Here is a 21,573-nt window from a genome sequence, read left to right as displayed (position 1 = left end):
AGGAAAAGGCGGCAAAGCTCGAGAAGATTCAAAAGTAATTGGATGAATTTGAGTAGGAGTTGAACAATAAATTGAGGACTGAGGTAGAGAAGGCGGGATTGCTTGAGGATTTGGAGGAGGTAGAAGAGAAATTGAGAGTGACTGTGAACCAATTTGGCTTTGAAGCAGATATTTTAATTTGCAGTGTAAGTCATTGCCCTCAAGCTTTTATGCTTATGATTCTGTTGATCATTCATACTCACCCCCTAATATTCCCGCGTCATCAGGCTTCAGACATCAGAGTCGAAGACCAGCGCGTGCGAAGCTGGATACAAAATCGATAACGACCATAAAGAAGGAGAATTAACATGCTAACGGTCGTAGCGGCGTAACTTAATGATATTTTATCTGCAATAATCACCACAATGAAATTTATCAGCGTAAAACATTCTCCCCGTTCCAACGTTGATGCAGGTGACGGCACTTCCTTCCGTGCTATCATCATCCATTAGTATAGCGGCGTGGAAGCTACTCTGATATGTATTTCAAGTACGCGAAAAGCCTTCAAAAAAGCGTTTCTAACGGTGTGGGCTGCCTATGGTTCTCACTCTCGGCCAGCGTCCAATTAGTCTGAGCGCCTGACTTCATCATCAAGAGTCTCTTAATCAGGGGATGATGCTGTACAACCACCTTTTTGTTTATTTCTCAAGACCCTCATGCTATTTTGATGGTGATTGTGATTTTTTTGAATGAGCGAATGGGTCTTGGTGTGTGAATGCTTGGGATTATATCTCACTCATACATACCGCCCTCGCTAAAACGACCTTTTGCCAAATGTGGGTCAATGGGTGGGAACAGCAATGGGAAATCATTCACTGCGTTGTATGTTATGCATACTAGGACCTTAATTAATAGATGAATATTCATTCAGATAAGAAGAATTTGAATAAGGAATAATCACCTCCAACATACCACTCACATCTCCAACATAGGAATATTAACCACTCATGACTTCCTTGTTTCCTAAACTATTTTCTTCCTATCCTCCTCAAATTCTTCCTCAGCCTTCATATCATGCGCCTTCAACATGAAAAGCTTTTCTGATCTCCGATTCTAGAAGAATTTAGAAGTTGTGCACCTCGAATTACAATGTGCGACTCGAACTTACAAGCAGCAACCATGAAGCCCCAATTCCAACAAAATGGTAAGCTCAACTCAACTATGCAACCAACCTTTGCGCCAAATTCATCTTTCCTTCATTATTTGTAACAAAGAGCTGCATTTAACTAACATACCACCGTGCAGTCCGGCTCCCAACTTCTCAAGCCCGTCAGGCAACAGTCCACCACAATCCAAAGACACACTTACGAAAACTCGAAATGCATTCGCGAGCACCAAAGCAAATCGAAGACTTCCAGTTAAATATACAGAAACATGTACAATACATTGCAGCCTACGCCAAGAGGAGGCAGGCCTTGCTGAAGGAACAAACACTCTTCGAGGTTTGAAAAGATTCAGCGCGAGCTTTGTGATGTCGATAAGGGAAAATAAGCAATGCAAAGTCGAGGAGAAAAAAACATGAGGATATGGTGGCGAAGCAGATGCTGGTACACGAGTTTTGTATGAAGGGGAGTTTTGAAAGTACCTGTACGGCCTCGGACCGTAAGTATCTTATTATTTCCCTTTTCTAGTGCATGCACAAAACTTGGCATATATTTCCAAACTATCACCACTTCTGTATTCTTTCCCTAGACGTCGAGAGCTGAGAATAAACGTCAATTTTTCGGCCGGATGCGAGAAATGCTATGGATAGATATGGGGATCGGAATGATAGTTAGGCGGTAGGAAGGGATGCCATTCGACTGTAGAACATCAAGGTCGTCGGTTTGTAATAAATCTAGCTAGCATTTTCAGTTTCACTGCAGGCAATGGCGATGAAATTCCTCATCGAAAAATAATAGAGGACTGGGTAAGGGTCATGTAGAAAATAGACACTGTCGTTGACTGTGATTTCTACGATCTTGAATGGATGAAGTGACGTTGAGCCGTCACCGTTAAGGTTGTTCATGAAGGCCCTATGAATCTAGACATAGCATCCAAGTTTCTTCAATACGTATTCTATTAAAGTTTTATCAATCCGATCCAGGATTCCTTTTGGATATAGTCCGTTGTCAAAAAGATTCCGAGATGGTTATTAAGCATGCACAGGAAAGAGCATGTTGCACGTGATATAAGCAATGACTTCCTAAACAAGCTACCCATTAGATGCAAAAGTAACTAGCGTCGACGTCAAATGCTTCTCGACCGTTTTGAAACTGTCTTCGTTACTTGTTCTGAATGATATCTTTTCACACACGGATATAAGGATCAAATGAAAAGATTTGACCTATCAAGAGGGTTTCTACCAGCATGGCCATACAACCTTGTCATTTATGACGAACCTTTAAACGCTTACACGACATATCCCATTTCAATTGGGGACTAACAAATCCTAATCTTTGCAAGAATTCTGTACCTGAGTAAGCGAAAGAAAGGAGAAAATGCAGATCTTCGGACAGAGTTACCGTTTTGGAATGCTCAACTCACTCCAATTGACCAATCGGGGGTATACGCTACGGCTCTTATATTGGCCTGCATTGGAAATACCGGAGCAAGACCTTTGCCCACACGCCGACCAAAAAAATGCAATTTGAGGACCTTTACCATAATTCAACATGATATTGCATGTTTGCCACATGGTTGAGTTTTAATTTCGGATCGTTTCTTGCTTGACAGCAGGCATGGTTTCTATTCTGACAAACCCGATTGTCTATCTGCATACCAAAAATAGCCTTGATATAACAGCATTGGAGCTCCGCCTAGCCAGTCTTCAATATTTGTTATGGTATGAAATGTTAGGTCAATATAGGAAGCCGCTCATTATCATACGATTATATTGCAAAATGGATGAAATTCAGTAGTGAAGTATGATCATTCGTCAATCGTCAACGAGGCTATAGCTGCCTCGATATTCGTCTGTTCGGATGCACGTCGTATAACAATATAAAGTTGGCCGATTGACACTTCAATCCCAACGATATATCACGATGATCGCACCAAGAGTGGAGATATGGGGCTAGCCGATCCCTGAAGCTTTAGCTGCTGTAGTATGAAGAATTCTCCACAACGGCTACGTCCCCGGTTCCGAGCTGAACGAACTCATGTTGCACGGTACACACTAGATCATCAAGAAAGAGAATCTCAGAAAAACACACATATCTATGTAGGATATGATAACTACAAAATATGCTTGAAATACGGTAAAACTGTAGCACCTAATCAATCACACCACTTCTGGAATACTCCAGGTCAAAGTCAAAATACCAAATTTGATTGTTTGATTACAGTTGAAATTTTGAAAGATGTGTGGTTTAGGTGTGCACTTGATTTTATTTAGCCCGAGCCATCTTAACCAATGAGCTATAAGGCAAGTCGCTGATCTTTGGATGCTGAAGCTACTCTTCCTGCCCCTCTATCCTTGAAAAGCTGAATCCGGTATTCCGAAAAGTGGGCTCATACTTGGTGATATTATATGTCAGGAACCGATGGTAGTCTATGGGATTGGTCTTAGGCAATCACTATCCAGTTTATATTCCTCTTCACATAAGCGAGTTATCCAATGATCACCATGTGAACTCCCTGGATGTCATTGCTTTTTCTATTCTTATCAATATCACCCCTAATGATAGGAAAGAGCATGCTCTACGTTATCGTCAGCTCGTACTAAATATCAAGAATATTCATGAACTGACATCATGTACTTGACCTGAAGTGTAGCGAGCCATGTTGGGCCACCAGGAGGGCAACACGAACGAGCTTCAGAGAAATCTATAAAGGTGTACGAAGTTTCCTCTCTACAATCATTCTCAGTTTCATTCTCAGTCTCATCATACAACAAACTTCAAGAAAATAACTTTTACTTCCACCAAATCAATCATACAAAAATCCTTCATCAACATTTATTTCCTCAAGAATCAGCATCGTAGTCAGCATGACTGCCCTTTTCGCATCTGCCTTCGCAATGCCTGCCACCCTTGTATCTCGACAAGATGCTATCTGCAGCAGCGGCAATCCTCGATGCTGCGAACACTGATGTCCTTGGTGCTAGCTGATCTAGACTGCGAGACTCGATGTATTTACCTCTCATAGCCGAAGCAGACTAATAACCTAATACCAATAGCACCGGGTACATACACCGACGCAGCATCTTTCAGCAAAAGTCTGCGCCGATGTTGGAAAATCGACATGTGCTGCGATCTTCCTATCGTGAGTTGTCCTGCTTTTGGTCTAGGTGCGGATACTAATTACTCGAATAGTTGGGGTCAAGCTCTTATTTGCTCTTCTCCAAGTGGTTCATAGAGAATTCGCGAGACTTTCTATACTTGCGGTTGTTATGGATCTCCAAAATCTTTGGGTTTGACAGATCAGAAAGATCCTTGACCTCAAGATAAAGTTGCGCCTGGATTCTCATGTATCACAGTTTGGATGATGGAGTGTGAAGATGGATGTTGATTATTTATTTTTATTTGGCTTCTTGATTTTGTTTCGATATTTTTAGACACAATATACAATTTGTTTGAATCACACGAGAGAAGTCAGTATGTAGTAGGAAGGGGTAACCAGATTAGCAACCAAAAAATAAAATTCGTTATATCTCATATACAGAACGGGCAGCCTAGATTGTTCCAGCTTTTCAACTCAAAATGTGACTTCCATGAAGTGTTGTTTGATCACTATATGTAAATGGAAGTGTGTGCAATAGTGGTAGCGGAGGACAGTCTAAAGTGCAGCCCAATACGCTTCATATGACAAATTCCGACATCATTGTTCATACATCAATTTGAAATGCGAGAATCACGCGGTATCTTAGATTTACAAAGCGACAATTCCCTCTCTCGTTCGCCTACTATCATCTTCCTCTCAGACGTCATAGCAGGTCGTTTCGTCATTGGTCTACTAGTATTGCTATCCGAGGCGCGAGACATAAAAGCGGCATCTTGTCGTCGATCCCTCTGATCAGGTTTCTTCTGCTATTCGAAGATCTTGAAGTCTCATTGTAACTCTCTCCACCAGATGAAGGACTGGTCGAAATGCAAAAGATGCGCTACTGCGTGATTCGGGCTCGCGGGAACTAGATGGTGAGCGTCGTCGCTGCCCTGCTCTGGATCATTCACGCTTCTCCATCCTCCTGATGCATATCCTTTTGCAGGTGGATTTGTACTGGGTTTCTTTGAGCGGGATAATTTTGGAGCTGGTGGAGGAGTGTCATAAAGGTCTCGGTTATCTCGATTATCGGTTCGTTGTGGCGTTCCACTACTAGATGGTTGTGTCCTGCTACTTGACGCTTGTGGCTTGTTCCTCGACGATGGTGCTTTATCATCCAGATGCCCTCTTCTTATCACTCGACGTCTTAGTCACCATTTGTGCTCGTCTTAGGAGTAGGTTGCTTGGTAAATTTCAATGGACATTCTATATTTTCATGTCCCGTCGTATCCCAAAAATGTCCGCCGTAATTTGTAAATTTCATCTGGTTTATTCGCACATCGCTGCAGATGATATTCATCAGGTCTGTGATTTCACCCGGGTTATGATCCGAGGTGTCACACAGCCATTGGTGGAACTCCCAATCGTCAAGATCCATTAAGTAACTTCCCGGGGGTCCAGCTCTTAGCTTCGTCACCTGGCTTTGTTCCCCTTTCGTTGAGTTTGCTTGCCACGCCCGTATACCCCGTCAAAAGTATCTGTAAAATCAATGGCGTTTCAGGAAACACTTCCCCGTCTACCCCCTGTATCACTGCGAGATCCTTTTTGCCTTGCGATAACGAGTAGTATGCTAGGGCAAAATCATCATTTACACCATCCCACACAATTTCCTTCAGCCCATGGGCCCGTTTTGGAAACCTTCTGTTATTCCCCCTGATTGAGGGTTTGCAGAATTCACCCGCACGTCAATCTTTGCCGTGGCGTTACCAGAGCGTAGAGCGCTGTACTTCTGTGAGAGTATGGTTTGCTTTAGCCCTAAGTTGTCGAAGCGATATCTAATACCCCTGTTCTAGTCTCCGCAAAATCCCTTTCCAGTTCTTTTCAGCAATTACATTTGAGATAATCGAGATTTTCTTGATTCCACTAGATATCCTTAGTGGTGGGAGGAGCAGGGACAGAACTAGGCACTGGTGTATTCATTTTCTTCATTTTCTTGACGAATCGACTTATGGCATTGATGGTGAGATTCCTAAAATTATATTTCAGAATTCGAATTTTTTAAAATACTCTTTCTGAAGAAAGACATCTAACTTTTCTTTTTTGAGACAACTGAGAAGAACGTAGGTGATTGACTACGAGTGTTAAATAGCTGTCTGGTTTACTACTTTCTATTTAAAGCTCTAATAGTCGACGCTTATAAACGGCCAACTAGTTCCTATGCAGGGAAAGCGAATTGTTCTCGTGAGGTTTAATACTAATCTACATACTAATAAAATTAAATTAATCATTAAAACTACATAGCTAAATAGCTACTACTTTGATGAACTTTATAATATACTTGATTGTATAATTACTTGTAAGCTAAGAACTCTGTACCAAAATAGGTGTTTTTTCAATATAAAATATTCGACTGTTATTGATTTTGATAAGAAATATTTCTAAAATCTAATTAGCGACCAAACTCAAAGGTAACATGGATCTGCGTAGATCTCACCTCCCGCATTTAGACTTGCTCTTTCCCCTTCTCCGGAGAGAGGAATCATTCAAACTGCTTTTTCCTGCCCTATGATTTGCAGCATTGATTGCGCGCGCGCCAAGGCGTAACAGATGTCATCCGAGTCTGCACTCGCATCTCTCAGTTCGGGATGTCCATGACATCCCGAAAAACAACCGCCTCTGCATTCCAGTGATTTTCTGATGAGACGAGGACGTACAGCTGTTGGGGCTAAGTCGCGGATTTCGGACTATGTTGTCGGAAGAGAGTCATCGCCTAGCGCGAAGGTCTCAGCCCATATATTAACCTGCGGTGTAATTATCACGCTTGTTATTACCAACTCGGTGTTTCTAATAGTTCCTAGGGAGTGATTTAGAAGATTCTCTCCGGATATACTGGTACAGGAGATTAAGTAAGCGATTATAAATAAAAGAGATTTTGTATTATTACAGCAAGGTGTCTGTACTAATACTGGGTTCGTGTTGAAGAGGGAGAAGTTGTTTTCGAGTGCTGCTATGGGAGGTGCACAGGTGAGGGTTTTTAAACTCAAAATATTTTGAATAAGATTGAATAAGAACCTATTGGACAGCTCGAATGGTATGTTTGGGCGGGATTTCTATTAAAGGATTGATATACTCTTATGAATATTAGACAAAAACAAGCGGGTGGGATAATTAATACTGTGGGTGAGTGAGGCGTTGGGGATATATCGCATGGTAATTATAGACGACAGTTCGCTAGGGTATTGATATATATACCAGGTTAATATAACCTTATATCTTTCGAAACTCACTCTCTTCTTACTCAAAAAACACGATTACAATACTCGAGTGTATTCGCATGCATATGGTGGATTTCATACATTAGTAATTCTCACCTGAGCCCACTCACGATATGTTGAAGTACATACGCAATGTTCAAAAAATCTCCATTGGACCCTCCCCAGCTTATTCACAAGCGACCAGACAATCAATAATGAAGATTACCAAGAGTGGGGTGGAATACGCTTATTTACTACAAGTACCTAGGTATTTTTACAATCCCGAAAATTCGGTCCTCGCCTCGCCCATTTTACTGACCGCCACCACCAAACCAAAACAGCAACCAACTCCCTTTCAAGAATCTCTCCGAACAATTATAATACCGGTAATCTTACAATCACACATTTCATTTCTTCACAATACATACCACATGACCACCATACTAACTCCTCGCAACCCCAATCCAAGATCCAAGCCCCTAGTATCCATCCCAAATCCCTAACCCTCACCTCGACCTGCATCGGCGCGCCCTCGCTTCCCCGGACAAACATCCCCACCCATTTCATCCACCCTTCCCATTGGCCCGCTAAACCCCAAATGAGGGGTGCAGAATGCACGTAGATTAAATACAGATTAAATAACCCCACATCTACATCTAGAATTTCGGAGAACGTGGAGATGGGATAAAATAACCCGTTCGTATCGTGAAAACAGTACAATGTATGGTGGAAATTCTGTTTGCCGAGTTTTCGGATCGCGGGGACGGGGGAACAGGGGGAGGATGTTTTTCTTGGACTTTACGGAGTAGTTTATTTTGTTGCATAGTGTCGGCGCTGAGCCGTGGGGTGGGTGTTGATGGGGTGGGTATACGATTGGTAGGTACTTGGTTTGTGTGTGTTGAGTTATGGGGTTTTGTGGGATGGAGAGATGGAGAGATGGGTTTAATCCGGATGGGATGGGGATGATTTGTATAAAATTGAGCTGTGGTCTGTCGATTTTTTATTTTAGAAGTATCCGAGTTTTTTTAATTGTGTGTACATAATACGTACGATAGAAATCATGAAATTCTGGGGTCTTCTAATCACAGTCTTGCCATTAACATTGGCAAGACCAGAGAACCATTCAAGGTACGAACACTAATCTCAATCCCTCTTCCATCAAAACTCACAAAACCCCAGAGATTCCTCCTACTTCTTCAAAGGACATGATTATCCTCTCTCCCCATGCTCGAACAAAGCGGTTCCATCTTCAAAGACACTCTCAAACACAACGCCACGCGACCCGCCGAAGCCATTCTCGGCGACGGCGGCATGAACAGCGTACGACTACGTCAATGGGTTGATCCCGTCGAAGGCGTCTACGGCTTAGCATACAATCTGCAACTTGCCCAACGCATGCAAAAACAAGGCTACAAAATCTATCTCGATTTCCACTTTTCCGATCCTGGGCTGATCCCAGGTAAACAACCTCCTCCAGCTGCCTGGCCTACAGAGTTGAAACCTCTTGCGAAAACCCTGAGGGCATATGTAAAAGATACCTTGGTATCGTTCAAAAAGGCGGGTATCAAACTCGATATCGTCGCGCTGGGTAATGAAATCCGTCATGGCATGCTATGGCCCTTCGGTTACGTAGACGTGGATATCCAACCCCCAAGCGCTCTGCACAAGATTTCTCCTCCTTTGCCACGCTGTGGAAATCTGCACGTGCAGGCGTCGACGACGCACTTGCGGTCGGGGTACACAAACCACAGATTATGATCCATATTGATGATGGATGGAATAGTTACGCTCCAACAACGCTGGTTCGATGCCTTAACCGCTAATGATGTACCGCTCTCCGCATGGGATGTTTTTGGATTTTCTTTTACCCTTTTTACGGTACCGCTGCTACATTGGCAAATTTGCGCACGACTTTGCATTGGGTTGCGGAAACATATCGCAAGCCGGTTCATGTGGCCGAGACGGATTACCCGGCAATTTGCGATGGACAATATAATCCGATTCCTCAGAGCAGCGAGCCGGAGATTCCGTATACGGTTGCGGGACAGCTGGAGTGGACGGAGGATGTGATTAGTGTGGTGAGGAATGTACCGCATGGATTGGGAAGAGGTGTGCATTATTGGGAACCGGCGTGGCTGAATAATACGAGTTTGGGAAGTGATTGTAATGATGCGATTTTATTCACGCCGGATTATAGTGCGTGGCCTACGACGGTGGGATATAGTAGAAAGTCGGTGGCGTTGTTTAAATAGAGGGTTGGTTGTTGGGAATGGACTTTTAGGTTAATGTAATGGTAGTTCATGAGTAATGATGGGATTGATGATATCAATAGTAAGAAATGTTTTCGATATTGATAATTTATATCATGTAATCATAGAATCAAGATCTCCCGAACGAATTCTGCCGGCCTTCGAGACAAGACTGATCATGAGCTTAACAATATTGTAACTACCCTATACCTTTCCCTTAACCTTATCTCTCACATCAAAAACACCCCTTCTCAATTCCTTACACGTCTCTACTCCAAAACCACCCATCACCCAACCTAAGCCCTGAATCCAACCCTCAACCCATTTTTTCATCCACACCCCCTCAATCCCTTCAAATGTACACTAGCTTCTATTCTATCGCCTTCTCCACATCTTTATCCGACCATTTCGTCTCCGGCAACGTCTCAGAAAATTCAAGCAGTTTAATCGCTAGATACTTTTCCAATATCTCTTCCAACTGCGTAGTACCAGATACAATTTTTCTCGTCGTATCTTTCAATTTCCGAAGCCAGACTGTGTAAGAGATTGTTGCAAGAGTGACTTTGGGATTCAAAGAATTCAAGGTATTCAAAATGACGTGGAGTATAGTATTCCACGTCGTAGGAGTTTGATTCAGCGGATGGAATATACTAGCACCCAATTCGGAAGCTTTGAGATCTGTGTTGAGTAAGAGATCAACTAGTTAAGATGAAAGGAGATCAACCGGTATCCAATCTAATTTCATCTCATCACTACCAAGGTTCTCTGGTAAAAATCCTGTATTGTAAGAAGTAATCACTAGACTCGGCATCCACTCAGATCTATTCCACACACCAGATGTGTAAGCAGGACCTGCAAATTTGACCTACACGAGCAACCTTGATGTCGATAGATAATTCCCCTAGCAGCGTGGTCGAGAATACATTCGGAGATGAATTTACTCTTTGCGTAGCCCATTGGGAGGGGTGCCGATGTATCGTCGATAATCATCTCGGGTATGGATGTTGATTCGAGACCTAATATAGAACTGATGGATGATAAGAACAGAAGAGAGACATGATGTGGAATTGTGGAGACGAAAGATAGAAGATTGATAATCCCGTCAAGTTGTGGCTTATGTGTTTCAAGAGAGAGGTTGAAGTTTACTGGCCAAGCACTGTGGATGATATCTGCTGCAGAACTTTGAATTCGTTTGCATGTTTCGTTATCGACTTCCAAACCGGATTTAGAGAGATCTATCTTGAGGTACGTAACTTTAGAGGTTGAGAAATCTGTGGATTCGTTGTTGTTCTTATACTTTTCTTGACGGCGGGAACGGGCAGAGGACGTTCGATCTGAACAATAAATATGTGATACGGATTTATCTTGCATCAATGTCCTTAGGATGTATGATCCAAGAGAACCAGTTGAGCCCGTCAAAATGACTACGTGTTCATTGACTGTGGATAACTTTTTCCCAAACTCATGCTTACTAGAGATTCTGTCAACAAGTTGAATGTATCGTTGGAGAGTTTCCTCAATCTCACGATGGCGATTCGACGCATTCAATATATTTATGTTCGGCTCATCCTTAGACGTAGTAACAATCGAATATAGTAACTGAGCAATAGAAGGATTGGCGTACAAGATAGAGATTGCGAGATCGGGCTTGTTTAGAGCCTTTTTTAGATGTCGAATGAGTTGCAACGCCTGCAGAAAATCCACTCCTTGAACGAACGAATCATCTTCATCTTGTATTTTGACCTCATCCCATTTGGTGACCTTAAGAACAGCTAGATGTAAGAGTTTATACACTGCCTCAACATCTTGAATATCGACGTGTTCCTCGTTTTAATCATTCTCACCTGCACTGTATGCAGACATCTTATCAGCATCGCCATATAACTTCTCTATCTCAGAAGCATATTCTCGTGATGTGGGACTTCGTTGTATAGTTCCTCTCGCCGACATAAGAATAGGACGCCCTGGTTCCGTGAAAAGAACATGAGATTTTGCAATTCTGGCGTGTGCTGGACATGTCAAATTAGCATTTTCTATAGCAGGCCAAATGCTTTCAATAACTTCTGCCCTTTCTATCGCTGTCATTGACTTTTGATCGACAAGTTCAATCAAGAGAGCGGCTTGAAATCTCAATGCGCCAATAACCATTGCTTGACGAATCTCTGGGTGTCAATTGAGTCGATGTTCCATGGGAATAGGATTTGTTTTTTCTCCAGTAAGGAAGACTATAATGTCATCTCCTCGACCACGGTAAAGCCAAAGATCTGGTTGCGTAGGATGTAGCGAGTAGAGATCTGTTGATCTCCACTGCTGAAGTTTTAGGAAGGTTTTGAAGATACGTTGTAATTTTTCTGGTTCACGGTTTCTATTCCAGACAGCTTCATAAAGATCATCAGCCTGATGCTCGAAGGATATATTTGCGCAGGGATCAAATTGATGGTGACCCTAAAAGTTTCATCGTGTATTGACTGGCTTCAAGGAAGGATACAATGCCGTCTCTGTGGCTCCCACGTGGCCGAGGAGTTCAATTTTGGAAGAGATAACGTCTCCAGCGGCTGGCGGAATGGCACCTGCAAGATAAATGATACGTTTTAGATTTTCTGCAACGAAATCTAGACCCTCCGTATTTTAGCAAGATCAACAACGTAGGGTGGGACGAGAACCGCGATATCAGCATTGTTATGCTTGAGACCGTCAATCAAAAGACTAGCTGAAGGGAGACCAGCTATTGGATATATGGAAACACTCCGACCACGGAAACCGTTGATCCAACCGAAGAAAACACCGGCGGCCTATCTTAATTAGTATCAATTCATGGCTACAGAGTTCCAGCATAACTTACATGGAAATTTGGAAATGTATTAAAGATACGGACTCTGAATCTACAATCAAAAGTCATCTCTTTCTTACCCAGCATAAAAGTCCATTTGATTAACATAGCCTGCGGAGCTTCAATCCGTTGTGTGGCCGTAGCAATACAATCATGAGTCTACACGATGGGCTTTGGTAGTTCTGTGGTTCCAGAAGTATGTCAAACCACGAAGGGCTCATCTTGAGCCGCTTCAAGAGATTTCTTGAATGGAGAATGTTCGTGAGGGTTTTCGGTTAAGTCTCAGATATTAGGTAGTTCGAGTATTTAAAGAGCCATTGAAGAAAGGGCAGCTATCATGGGTTGTAGTTGAGTTGATCGGGGGCTTGTTGTGACCAGAGTTTTACATTTAGTAAAAGTAGGTAGATTTTCTGGCGCACGAATACTGTTTCTGGGCGATATAAGAAGGGCCTAGATAAGTAGCAGATGTCAATTGCTTATTCAAATCATGGTCTTGAAGTAATCAGATTACACACCTTGCATCCAGGCTTGACAGCTCCCAATAAGAAAGCAATGGCGACAATATCATTAGGACCAATGTAAGCCAAGGCAGGAAAGTCTTCCCCCGGTCCAGTTTTTCTTGAAGCTACCTTGCTATACCATTAGCGGTATTGCTAGAGATCTGTACGTGAACTTTTGATAGCCAGATTCTTAATTGACGGGGTTCACAGGGTATTCAGCGAAGATGGCTTCAGGTTCTGTTGCAGAAATTGCATCGACGAGATTGGGTGTAAGTTCTTTCGTATTGAAGGTAGCAAGTTCTGCTCCTTCGAAAGATTTTGCCATGATGGTTGGTCCAAGTTAAGATTAAGCTATGGACAGGGTTGAAAATAAAGAAGAAGACACAGTAGATAGTTGTGGGTAAACAAAATACAATTTACCTATGGGTTCGAGGACACATTAAATAAGAACTAAGTCAACTACCCCACTTTCCGACCACCCCCTCTTTTCGACCACCTCAAAAACCACACCGCTTTGAGTAATTATAAAATTTATACTTTGAATAACTCAACAATGCTTTAATCAATTGATTTGAAATTTTGATATTATTATAATTGTGATATGAAGAATAGATATACCGAAGAAGATATCGCAGAGGCTCTTAGAGCGATTACAAATGGAGCAAGCATACGAAGAGCTAGCTTGGATTATGGTGTTCCACGTACCACACTTCACGATCGAATATATGGTGGAGTTTCGCATCAAAACGGCGCCCAAATACTTCAAAAGTTATCTCCAATTCAGGAGAATCGACTAGCAGAATGGATATTAGTACAGGAAGCTCTTGGTACTAGCCCTACACATCGTCAAATCAGAGAGATGGCAGAGCACCTCCTTATTGTACGAGGGGAGGATCCCTCACTTGGAAAGAAATGGATACATAGCTTTTTTCGAAGGCATCCTAATATTGGAACTAAGAAGCAACATCAAATCGATTCTGCACGAGTTTCAGGTGCTACATCTGATATTATTAAGAAGTGGTTCCGGAACCTCGCAATCCCTGAAATCAAGGCTATTAAGCCGGCCAACAGATGGAATATGGATGAAGCAGGTATAATGGAGGGTCAGGGTCTTAATGGACTAGTAGTAGGAAGCACTGATCGAAGATTTATTCAAAAAAAGCAACCTGGATCTCGAATTTGGACCTCTTTTATAGAATGCATTTCAGCCAATGGAAAAAGCATTACTCCCCTTGTAATATATAAGGGAAAATCAGTTCAACAACAATGGTTTCCAACAGATTTGACTCTATTCAAGGGTTGGAACTTTACCGCTACAGAAAATGGATGGACTACAGATGCTACAGCTTTAGAATGGCTGAAAAAGATCTATATCCCTCAAACTACCCCTATTCAGCCGGAAAATTCAAGACTCCTCATTTTGGACGGACACGGAAGCCATGAAACTACAGCATTTATGTTAGAATGCTTTAATAACAACGTATATCTCTTACTTCTCCCACCACATACGTCACACGTACTACAACCACTCGATTTATCTGTGTTCTCACCCCTAAAAAGTGCATATCGAATCGAACTTAATAAATTAAGTCTATTATCCGATTCCTCACCAATTGGAAAGCGCAATTTCCTTTCTTGCTATCAGAAGGCTAGAATAGAAGGTTTAACTATTCAAAATATCAAGTCTGGGTGGCAAGCTAGTGGTCTTTGGCCCAAAAATATGGCTAAACCTCTTATGAGTCGACTTTTGCTTGAAAATAGCAATAGAGAGGTTTTATCACTTAATCCTGAATCTGATGATGATCCTATTCTTCAATGGAATATATATTCATCGTTTATTCAATGGAAAACCCCTCAAAAAGGAGCCGATATCAGAAAATATAGAGATATAATGATTCAAGAGAAGGAGATCGATTTGCCAACACGAAGATTACTATTTCGCAAGATTATAAAAGGATTCGATGCTAAGGATTATGAACTCTTAGAGGCAGAGAATAAGATTAGAAAGCTAGAATATCAATTAGATGAAGCATTACCTAGAAAAAGGCGAAAGGTTGTGGTATCTCCAAATTCGAAGTTCGCAGGGATTAGAGCTATAAGGCGTACACAAATTGAAGCTGGAGATCGTGAAGATGAGGTAGATGATAGCTCTAGTGCTATAGAAAGTGATTCTACAGGCGATTTCATTGAAGTTCAATAGTTATTGAGTTATTAAAGTTTTAAGTGTAGATAATATGAATTTTTTAGGTGGTCGGAAACAGGGGGTGGTCGGAAAGTGGGGTAGTTGACTTAGAAGACAAGACGACGAAACAAAAATCTCAACCAAAGAATCTCACCAATTCCAGAGCGGGGAAACCCGCTCACATTTAACTCAGCCTCAAACGTGCATCTCCAATATATGTAAGAACATAACTACCACTTATTGGAACCTCTCACATTTGTGGACGTCCACGGGTTTTACTCAATTCAAGCACATTCACTAGCTTATAACCTCAAGGCTAACAAGAAGAACAAGGCACAAATTCCATTCATACTAACAACATTTGAACCAACGAAATTCAACATCAACCACTGGAATTGCTTCAAACAAACAGGCTTGATAAACCGGTAGAACAATAAATCTCCATTCTTCATTGAATTATATCGAATCGAGCTAGATAACCAGGTATTATATCAGAACCCACAGCTTAACTTATAGGGTGTATGTAAGCTTTCTATAGCAACCAATCTTCAAGAGTGGACACATTATACGTACGACAAGTATCGATTTACATCGACTCATTTCTTGACCAACAATAACTAACCCATTTATCAAAACTGATCGTTAGTGGAAGATAGATGAAGATGGGATGAAGGAAGTTTAACATTCTTAAAAAACTGATAGTATGAGGTCTGTGCGCAAACCGAGTGCCTCGAACATATTGACAGATGTATTTATTATACTCATACATAGTAATGACAGGCCTCTTTCAAAAAGCCAAAGAATAAATTTGATAAATTCCTAATAGTTGGTTCTTGTAAGCGGCCGACTAGTTCCATTAATCTTGTTCTTAATCTTAATCTTACTCTTACTCAATAGGTAGGAAGGTCTGTATTTGTACATAATCTCCTCTATATCAATATCGCGGCTATATATGCTTTTCGTTTCTTCTCGAATCTGAGATCTTTCATGATTCCACTTTGCTCCCCTCATTTCGCTTCGTCCATCAGTATCATCTCATATCGTATCGAATTGAAAAATACATCTCATCCAATCTCAAGACCCCGAGTGACGTGATATTCAAGATATTCGCGATGACCACACCGGGTTCTTATCCGAGTTTCCCAATTTCCCTTCCTCCCCCTCAGCTCTCAAACCCTCAACCTTCGATTCCCGTACAGAACCCACACGAGAAGATATAACTTCAACTTCTCCATTCATTTCGCCATTCCCCATCTCCATCTCCAAAACCCCCCCATCCCCTCCTCCCCCCTCACCACCCCCTCTCTTCTACCCCCCAACCTCCCTCCCCAAATCCCTCCTCCTAACCCCCCAACCCCCACCCCACCCGACCCATCCTTTTTCCCACGGCCCCCTCAAAAAACAAACCCCCAATCCCACTCCCACTCAACACCCATCCCCCCCCTCGCAAACAATCTATTCCCAACTGCGGTCCCGGTCAACTGTCCCAAAAAGACCATCAGCATATACGCTGTATTAACTCTATTCCTCGCCTTTGTATCAATCCCATAAATCGCCGTTCTATTCGCAATCTGCGCAGTTTGGATCCCCAGATCCATAAAGATCGCTTGGAGAATTGGGCCCGCGAGGGTGAATTCTCCAAGATAGGTGCCGAGGATGACGCCGATGAGACAATAGAGGAGACCGAGGATGACGCTGAAGAGAGGGATGAATTTATCGATGATGAGACGGGAGTAGATGGGGCCGAGGATGAAGGTAGCGATGCCGATGAGGGCGAAGAGACCGATGGGGATGGGGGAGAAGGAGTAGGGAGGGGAAGAGAGGAGAAATGTGAGGGTTGTCCAGTAGGAGGTGAAGATTGTGGAGGTGCAGAAGCCGATGAGAGATGCTTGGACTAGGAGGGGGTGTTTGAAGAGTAGCCGGAGGATACTGAGTAGATGGGAGAAATAGTTGAAAGATCCAGGGTTGGTGCTTGGATAGTCCGGCATGAAAAGGTAGAGAAGGATGAAGATGAGATATTGGACACCGAAGGAAAACCACTGAGAAGTTGTTAGTGAATACGATAAGCGATGTGGGGTGAGGGGCGTGGGGGCGGGAGGGAAATTATCCTACGTATATTGTTCGCCAAGTAGTATACTGTGTCAAAATACCCGAAAGTAGACGAGCAATCAGCAAACCAAGTAGTAGACCCGAAGAAACAATAGCCAAGCAAGTTGCTCTACGATTTGGCGGTGCTAAATCCCCTACCAAAGGAAGCATAAGTTGTGGAGTGACGGTAGTAAGTGCTGTGATGAAAGATATTCCAACAAACACAGAGAACGAGTTTGTGAGGCATAAACCAAGCCACTACAATGATGAATCTCGGTCAGTTTAAGAGGACATTGTGAATATTTCATCATAAAGATTATTCATAAAAGTCTTTCAAGTAAACGTACCATAGTCGCAGTAAAAAATACCAATAACAATACAAATGCACGTCTCCTGAAGATATCTCCCAGAGGACATAGAAGCAACAGTCCAGACGCATACCCTGCTTGCATTACCGTAGGAATAATTGATGCACGTTCATTGGTGACATTGAATTCTGCCGCTAGGATATTAAGAATAGGGTGACTGTAATAAAGATTTGCCACCGTGAAAGTACAAGCCTACGAAATATGTGTTAGCAAGATTACAAGACCATGAACTCCCATTGAGGAGTCAAGAAGTAGAACTCACAAAAGCAAAAAGTAAATTCGTCCACAAACTGAATTTTGGCGGGTTTTCCACATCATATCGACATCTCTTCGGCGTATAAGTAACCACACTCCAACAAAACTTTACAATCTTATTTTCCTTGAGCATAGAAAATCTCTGTTTCTTTTCTTCTTCAATCGTGTAATTGATTGAAGTGGAGTCTTGAGAATAATCCATCTCTTTCCCATCTTTCACCTTCTCATTGTCGTTCGTTTGTGGTAATGGCGGGGTCCGCTCAATGACGAGATCGGAGGTCCGAATCATGTTTTCTGTTTGGAAATGTGAAGATAAGATCAATGAAGAAAGAATATTTATATCATCTTCATAGCGCTACTCGTTGATGATATTAAAATTCTATCGATTGAACTAGTGACCAACAACATTAGTACCGAAATAGTTGTATGAAGCTCATGAGAGTAGGAACTACTGTTGTCAAATTATGAAGCAGAGTTTCGATACGAGTACTGAAGAAATCGTAAAGTCAGTCCGTGTGTTATCGGTGCAAAACTACGATGAACATGGATTGATAGATTAAGCCTTAATTCTTACATCTTCATTGGCGGTTGATATTGAAGACGGAAGTCGGCTTCCGAGCTGCGTTTGAGCGTTTGAGCGTTTGAAAATCACGGGTTATAATTCCCCCTGTCAGAAGCGACGCATTTGAATTGATCGGAAGAGAGGGCTGTCAAATCGTATGAATGATTGGAAGTTGTCAAATATGTTGATTGGAACAGAGCAGGCGCAATATAGAGGTGAACATACTTCGAATTTAATCAACCCCAGGGAAATGATTTTCTTCCGAAAAGTTGAAGAAAAGCATCACACCCTCCTCGAACAAAACCTTTCGCTTCTTTTTCTATTTGCGTCCCCTCTTCCCCACGTCTTCCTGCTCATCATACTCGAGATAGCATGTGCTGCAATATGAAAGTAACGGCACGTTCCCCACAGTATCGTCATTGGGCAACTGTCAAAATGTCAATCTGTTTGAAGTGGATAACTTGTCAGTGAATATAGTTAGTGCTGGCACCTACTTAGAGTTTGGCAGTTTAACTACGATTAGACCCTTTCTCTTGGTGTTCCTCTTTTACCTCACCCTTCCTTCTTCCCCACCTTAACCATTGTCTACCACCCCCTAGACAACATAATCTTCCATATATAAAGGACAAAAAGGTTAGCACACATGCGGCATGTGTTGATATAAACACGTTTCATTTATGCCAATCTGGGGAAAGGATTTTAAAGTGTGGGAAACCTCACCTAGTGTTAGATAGCGGCTCAATGATGCATAAACTTGTGATTCATGGCACACGTGGTAGAATTCTTCTCGTGAATTTGGTCGCAATTCTTATCCGACCAGTATTTCAGTGTCCCGACGATAATCACCGCAATATCCTCCTAACAAACAGAGAATTTGCGATTAACGAAAAAAGACATACGATGTACAGAATTACCCAAAAATATCGCCATGATAATTTTCCCATCGTCATATAATGACGAAAAGCAAAGAGGTAGGTTTCTGTCGCACATTGAGAGGCAATCCTAACTCATAATCTTTTAGGAACATCATGAATCACGAATTGGCCTCACCTGATATCAAGATGGCAGACTTCATTACCAACGAAGAATATGATGACTTTACAATGAAGGTTTTTTTTTTTTGGAAGGGAGGTTCCACATGTAACCGACAACATAATATCTGATTCCAGCGACTGTTTCGCGCCAATGGAAGATAAACATATCGCGGTGGACAAAAGGAGTGTGGTTTGGATTGCGAGACAAGTGTTGAAATGACGGCTTCAAAGCATTGAATCATGATAAACTCAATGAACGAAAGATAAGACACTTTGAACACAAAAGAAATAGACGTTGAGATGCAGAGTGAAACACTCGTTCACAACACTCCCACCAAGGAGATGAACTACACCTCATCGGTCTCAATCAAGCTTTTCTCAGATGTCGGTTCGAATAAAACCAAACAAACGATCGCGCATCCCTCCCAGCAATCAAATCATCGTGCAGTCCCGGATGCCTCTTCTAATATTTTCCCTTCCCTCTGCGTCTCTGGGGTTCTTTGCTGTTCACCCCCACGTCCACCCATGCGACCGCCATCTCCAGACAGCAAGATATAATGGAATTTGATAAACTCTGCAAATGATATTGAAACTAAAATTAGTGTAGCAGAGAATAGAAAAGTTGGGACAATACCACAAAGCCAAATCTGTGCAGCAGGTCAAATAGGATAATTTTGCCGAAGACAAAGCTGTTTCAGAAATCTTGGAATGAGCATCTTTGAACGACACCTTGCCGAGAATTGTTGGGAAAGGAGTCAAGAGGGTGTAGTGTTGTAATTTGAATGGTATGGGGGTAACTCTGTGAAAAGAAAATGCGAATACGAAGGTATACTGAGAATATGACCTGATGGAAGAAAGCGACGAATAGGAGTAGAAGTAAAGCGATCTGAGTATATAAATTTATTTGGGCCAATTGCTCAGGAGACTTCATCATTGATTACCCTTGACTGTTAACTTTCCGGATAGTGAGGAGATATTGACCTGTGCTTGAGTCATTTCAGACGAAACTTCTCAATTTGGTGCTCCCATTCATATATCCTCAAGTCGGTCGATGGGGTAGTTTGTAGAAATTCAGGAGACTTCCCCTTGATACTTGGACCTGTCTAAGAAAGGCCTCGCTAGAAATTGAGTTCACTCAAATTACTATCTCGTACTCAGGTCCACACGAGCCGGAGGTATAATTGAAAGAAAGTCAAGGTGAACGAGAAGATCAAAGTCTCCAATTCCAAAACATTTCCAAGACTTGTAATGATGCCTAAAAGCTATCTTCATCGCCAAATGTAATCTCAATTTCAAAAACCTCCTAATCATGTGTTCGTAGATCACATGTGGGTCTTGGCACTCGTTCGTCTCTATCGAGGAGTTTAACATTTTTGACTCACCGTTGACGAATGAACGAAGATTACGCCGAACATCCGGAGCTACCGGTCCCCCCCCCAAAAATCCAAGTGTCGCTAATTTTTTTATCGCTACCATTGTTATCCTTCCATAGAGACACAGTGAAGTGGTCAGTGGTGAGTCTGTGACTGCAAGTCTTGAGGAAGAGCCCGACGAAACTAAGAGGGTACCCAGCTAGACGGAAATAGTCCGTTGAGCTAGCTCGTTAGTCACTTGGGACGAGCTTCTTTGATTCGAAGGAAAGGAAAATCGTAGTCCGTGAACTTGAAAGAAGTTTCTTAGGTGAGCTTGGATGGATGGTTTGAGATGAATGATATTGTTATGCAGATTGTTTGACGATCGGTGTAGATTTGGCGAGCGTTAAGTTAATAACGTGAGGAAAAGGAGTAATGGGGATTGGCTAGAAATGAAGGAAAGCATGATCTTTGCGAAGAAGTGAAGCTTGAGTGGAGCCGCAGGAGCTTCAAAGGGAAGGAGCTTGAAGAAGCGAAGATTCATAATGTATTGATACAGTAGGTAGGTACTAGGGCAGCTTCAAAATCGAGAGAAGACAGAAAAGGACCAAAAAATTATATCAATTAATTGATGCTGTAAATACTGTAGTTCATTGATCGAATAAGGAAGGGTCATGT

General features: G+C 42.2%; 6 protein-coding genes across 6 annotated transcripts; 1 reads left to right on the top strand and 5 right to left on the bottom strand.

The window, feature by feature from the left end:
* Positions 1–4,853: 4,853 nt before the first annotated feature.
* On the bottom strand, positions 4,854–5,659 carry EAF01_011319 (uncharacterized protein; the record flags this gene model as incomplete). Its single annotated transcript, XM_038919576.1, has 3 exons — positions 4,854–5,048; positions 5,127–5,389; positions 5,437–5,659. The coding sequence occupies 3 exons, from the start codon at positions 5,657–5,659 to the stop codon at positions 4,854–4,856; spliced, it is 681 nt and encodes a 226-aa protein (XP_038765090.1).
* A 4,435-nt stretch (positions 5,660–10,094) lies between these two features.
* Positions 10,095–11,872, bottom strand: EAF01_011318 (uncharacterized protein; the record flags this gene model as incomplete). Its single annotated transcript, XM_038919575.1, is given in 4 exon segments — positions 10,095–10,423; positions 10,478–10,576; positions 10,594–11,529; positions 11,569–11,872. 4 exon segments carry the CDS (start codon positions 11,870–11,872, stop codon positions 10,095–10,097), a joined length of 1,668 nt encoding a protein of 555 aa, XP_038765089.1.
* A 464-nt stretch (positions 11,873–12,336) lies between these two features.
* Positions 12,337–12,623, bottom strand: EAF01_011317 (uncharacterized protein; the record flags this gene model as incomplete). The annotated part of the gene is made up of 2 exons (XM_038919574.1): positions 12,337–12,516; positions 12,567–12,623. 2 exons carry the CDS (start codon positions 12,621–12,623, stop codon positions 12,337–12,339), a joined length of 237 nt encoding a protein of 78 aa, XP_038765088.1.
* A 237-nt stretch (positions 12,624–12,860) lies between these two features.
* EAF01_011316 (uncharacterized protein) lies at positions 12,861–13,379 on the bottom strand (the record flags this gene model as incomplete). Its single annotated transcript, XM_038919573.1, has 3 exons — positions 12,861–13,004; positions 13,070–13,183; positions 13,263–13,379. The coding sequence occupies 3 exons, from the start codon at positions 13,377–13,379 to the stop codon at positions 12,861–12,863; spliced, it is 375 nt and encodes a 124-aa protein (XP_038765087.1).
* Positions 13,380–13,655: 276 nt separating this feature from the next.
* EAF01_011315 (uncharacterized protein) lies at positions 13,656–15,254 on the top strand (the record flags this gene model as incomplete). Its single annotated transcript, XM_038919572.1, has 1 exon — positions 13,656–15,254. The coding sequence occupies one exon, from the start codon at positions 13,656–13,658 to the stop codon at positions 15,252–15,254; it is 1,599 nt and encodes a 532-aa protein (XP_038765086.1).
* A 1,376-nt stretch (positions 15,255–16,630) lies between these two features.
* On the bottom strand, positions 16,631–18,780 carry EAF01_011314 (uncharacterized protein; the record flags this gene model as incomplete). The annotated part of the gene is made up of 6 exons (XM_038919571.1): positions 18,735–18,780; positions 18,522–18,654; positions 17,955–18,436; positions 17,672–17,884; positions 17,349–17,582; positions 16,631–17,275 (listed from the first exon to the last, which is right to left on the bottom strand). Exons 3-6 carry the CDS (start codon positions 18,234–18,236, stop codon positions 16,631–16,633), a joined length of 1,374 nt encoding a protein of 457 aa, XP_038765085.1. The 5' UTR covers positions 18,237–18,436; positions 18,522–18,654; positions 18,735–18,780.
* Between the last annotated feature and the right edge of the window lie 2,793 nt (positions 18,781–21,573).

The sequence above is a fragment of the Botrytis porri genome (genome assembly GCF_014898465.1).
Source record: "Botrytis porri strain MUCL 3234 chromosome Unknown BPOR_020, whole genome shotgun sequence".
NCBI lineage: Eukaryota > Fungi > Ascomycota > Leotiomycetes > Helotiales > Sclerotiniaceae > Botrytis > Botrytis porri.
The sequence above is the reverse complement of the archived record's forward strand: the minus strand, read 5'-3'. Positions and strand labels throughout refer to the sequence as shown.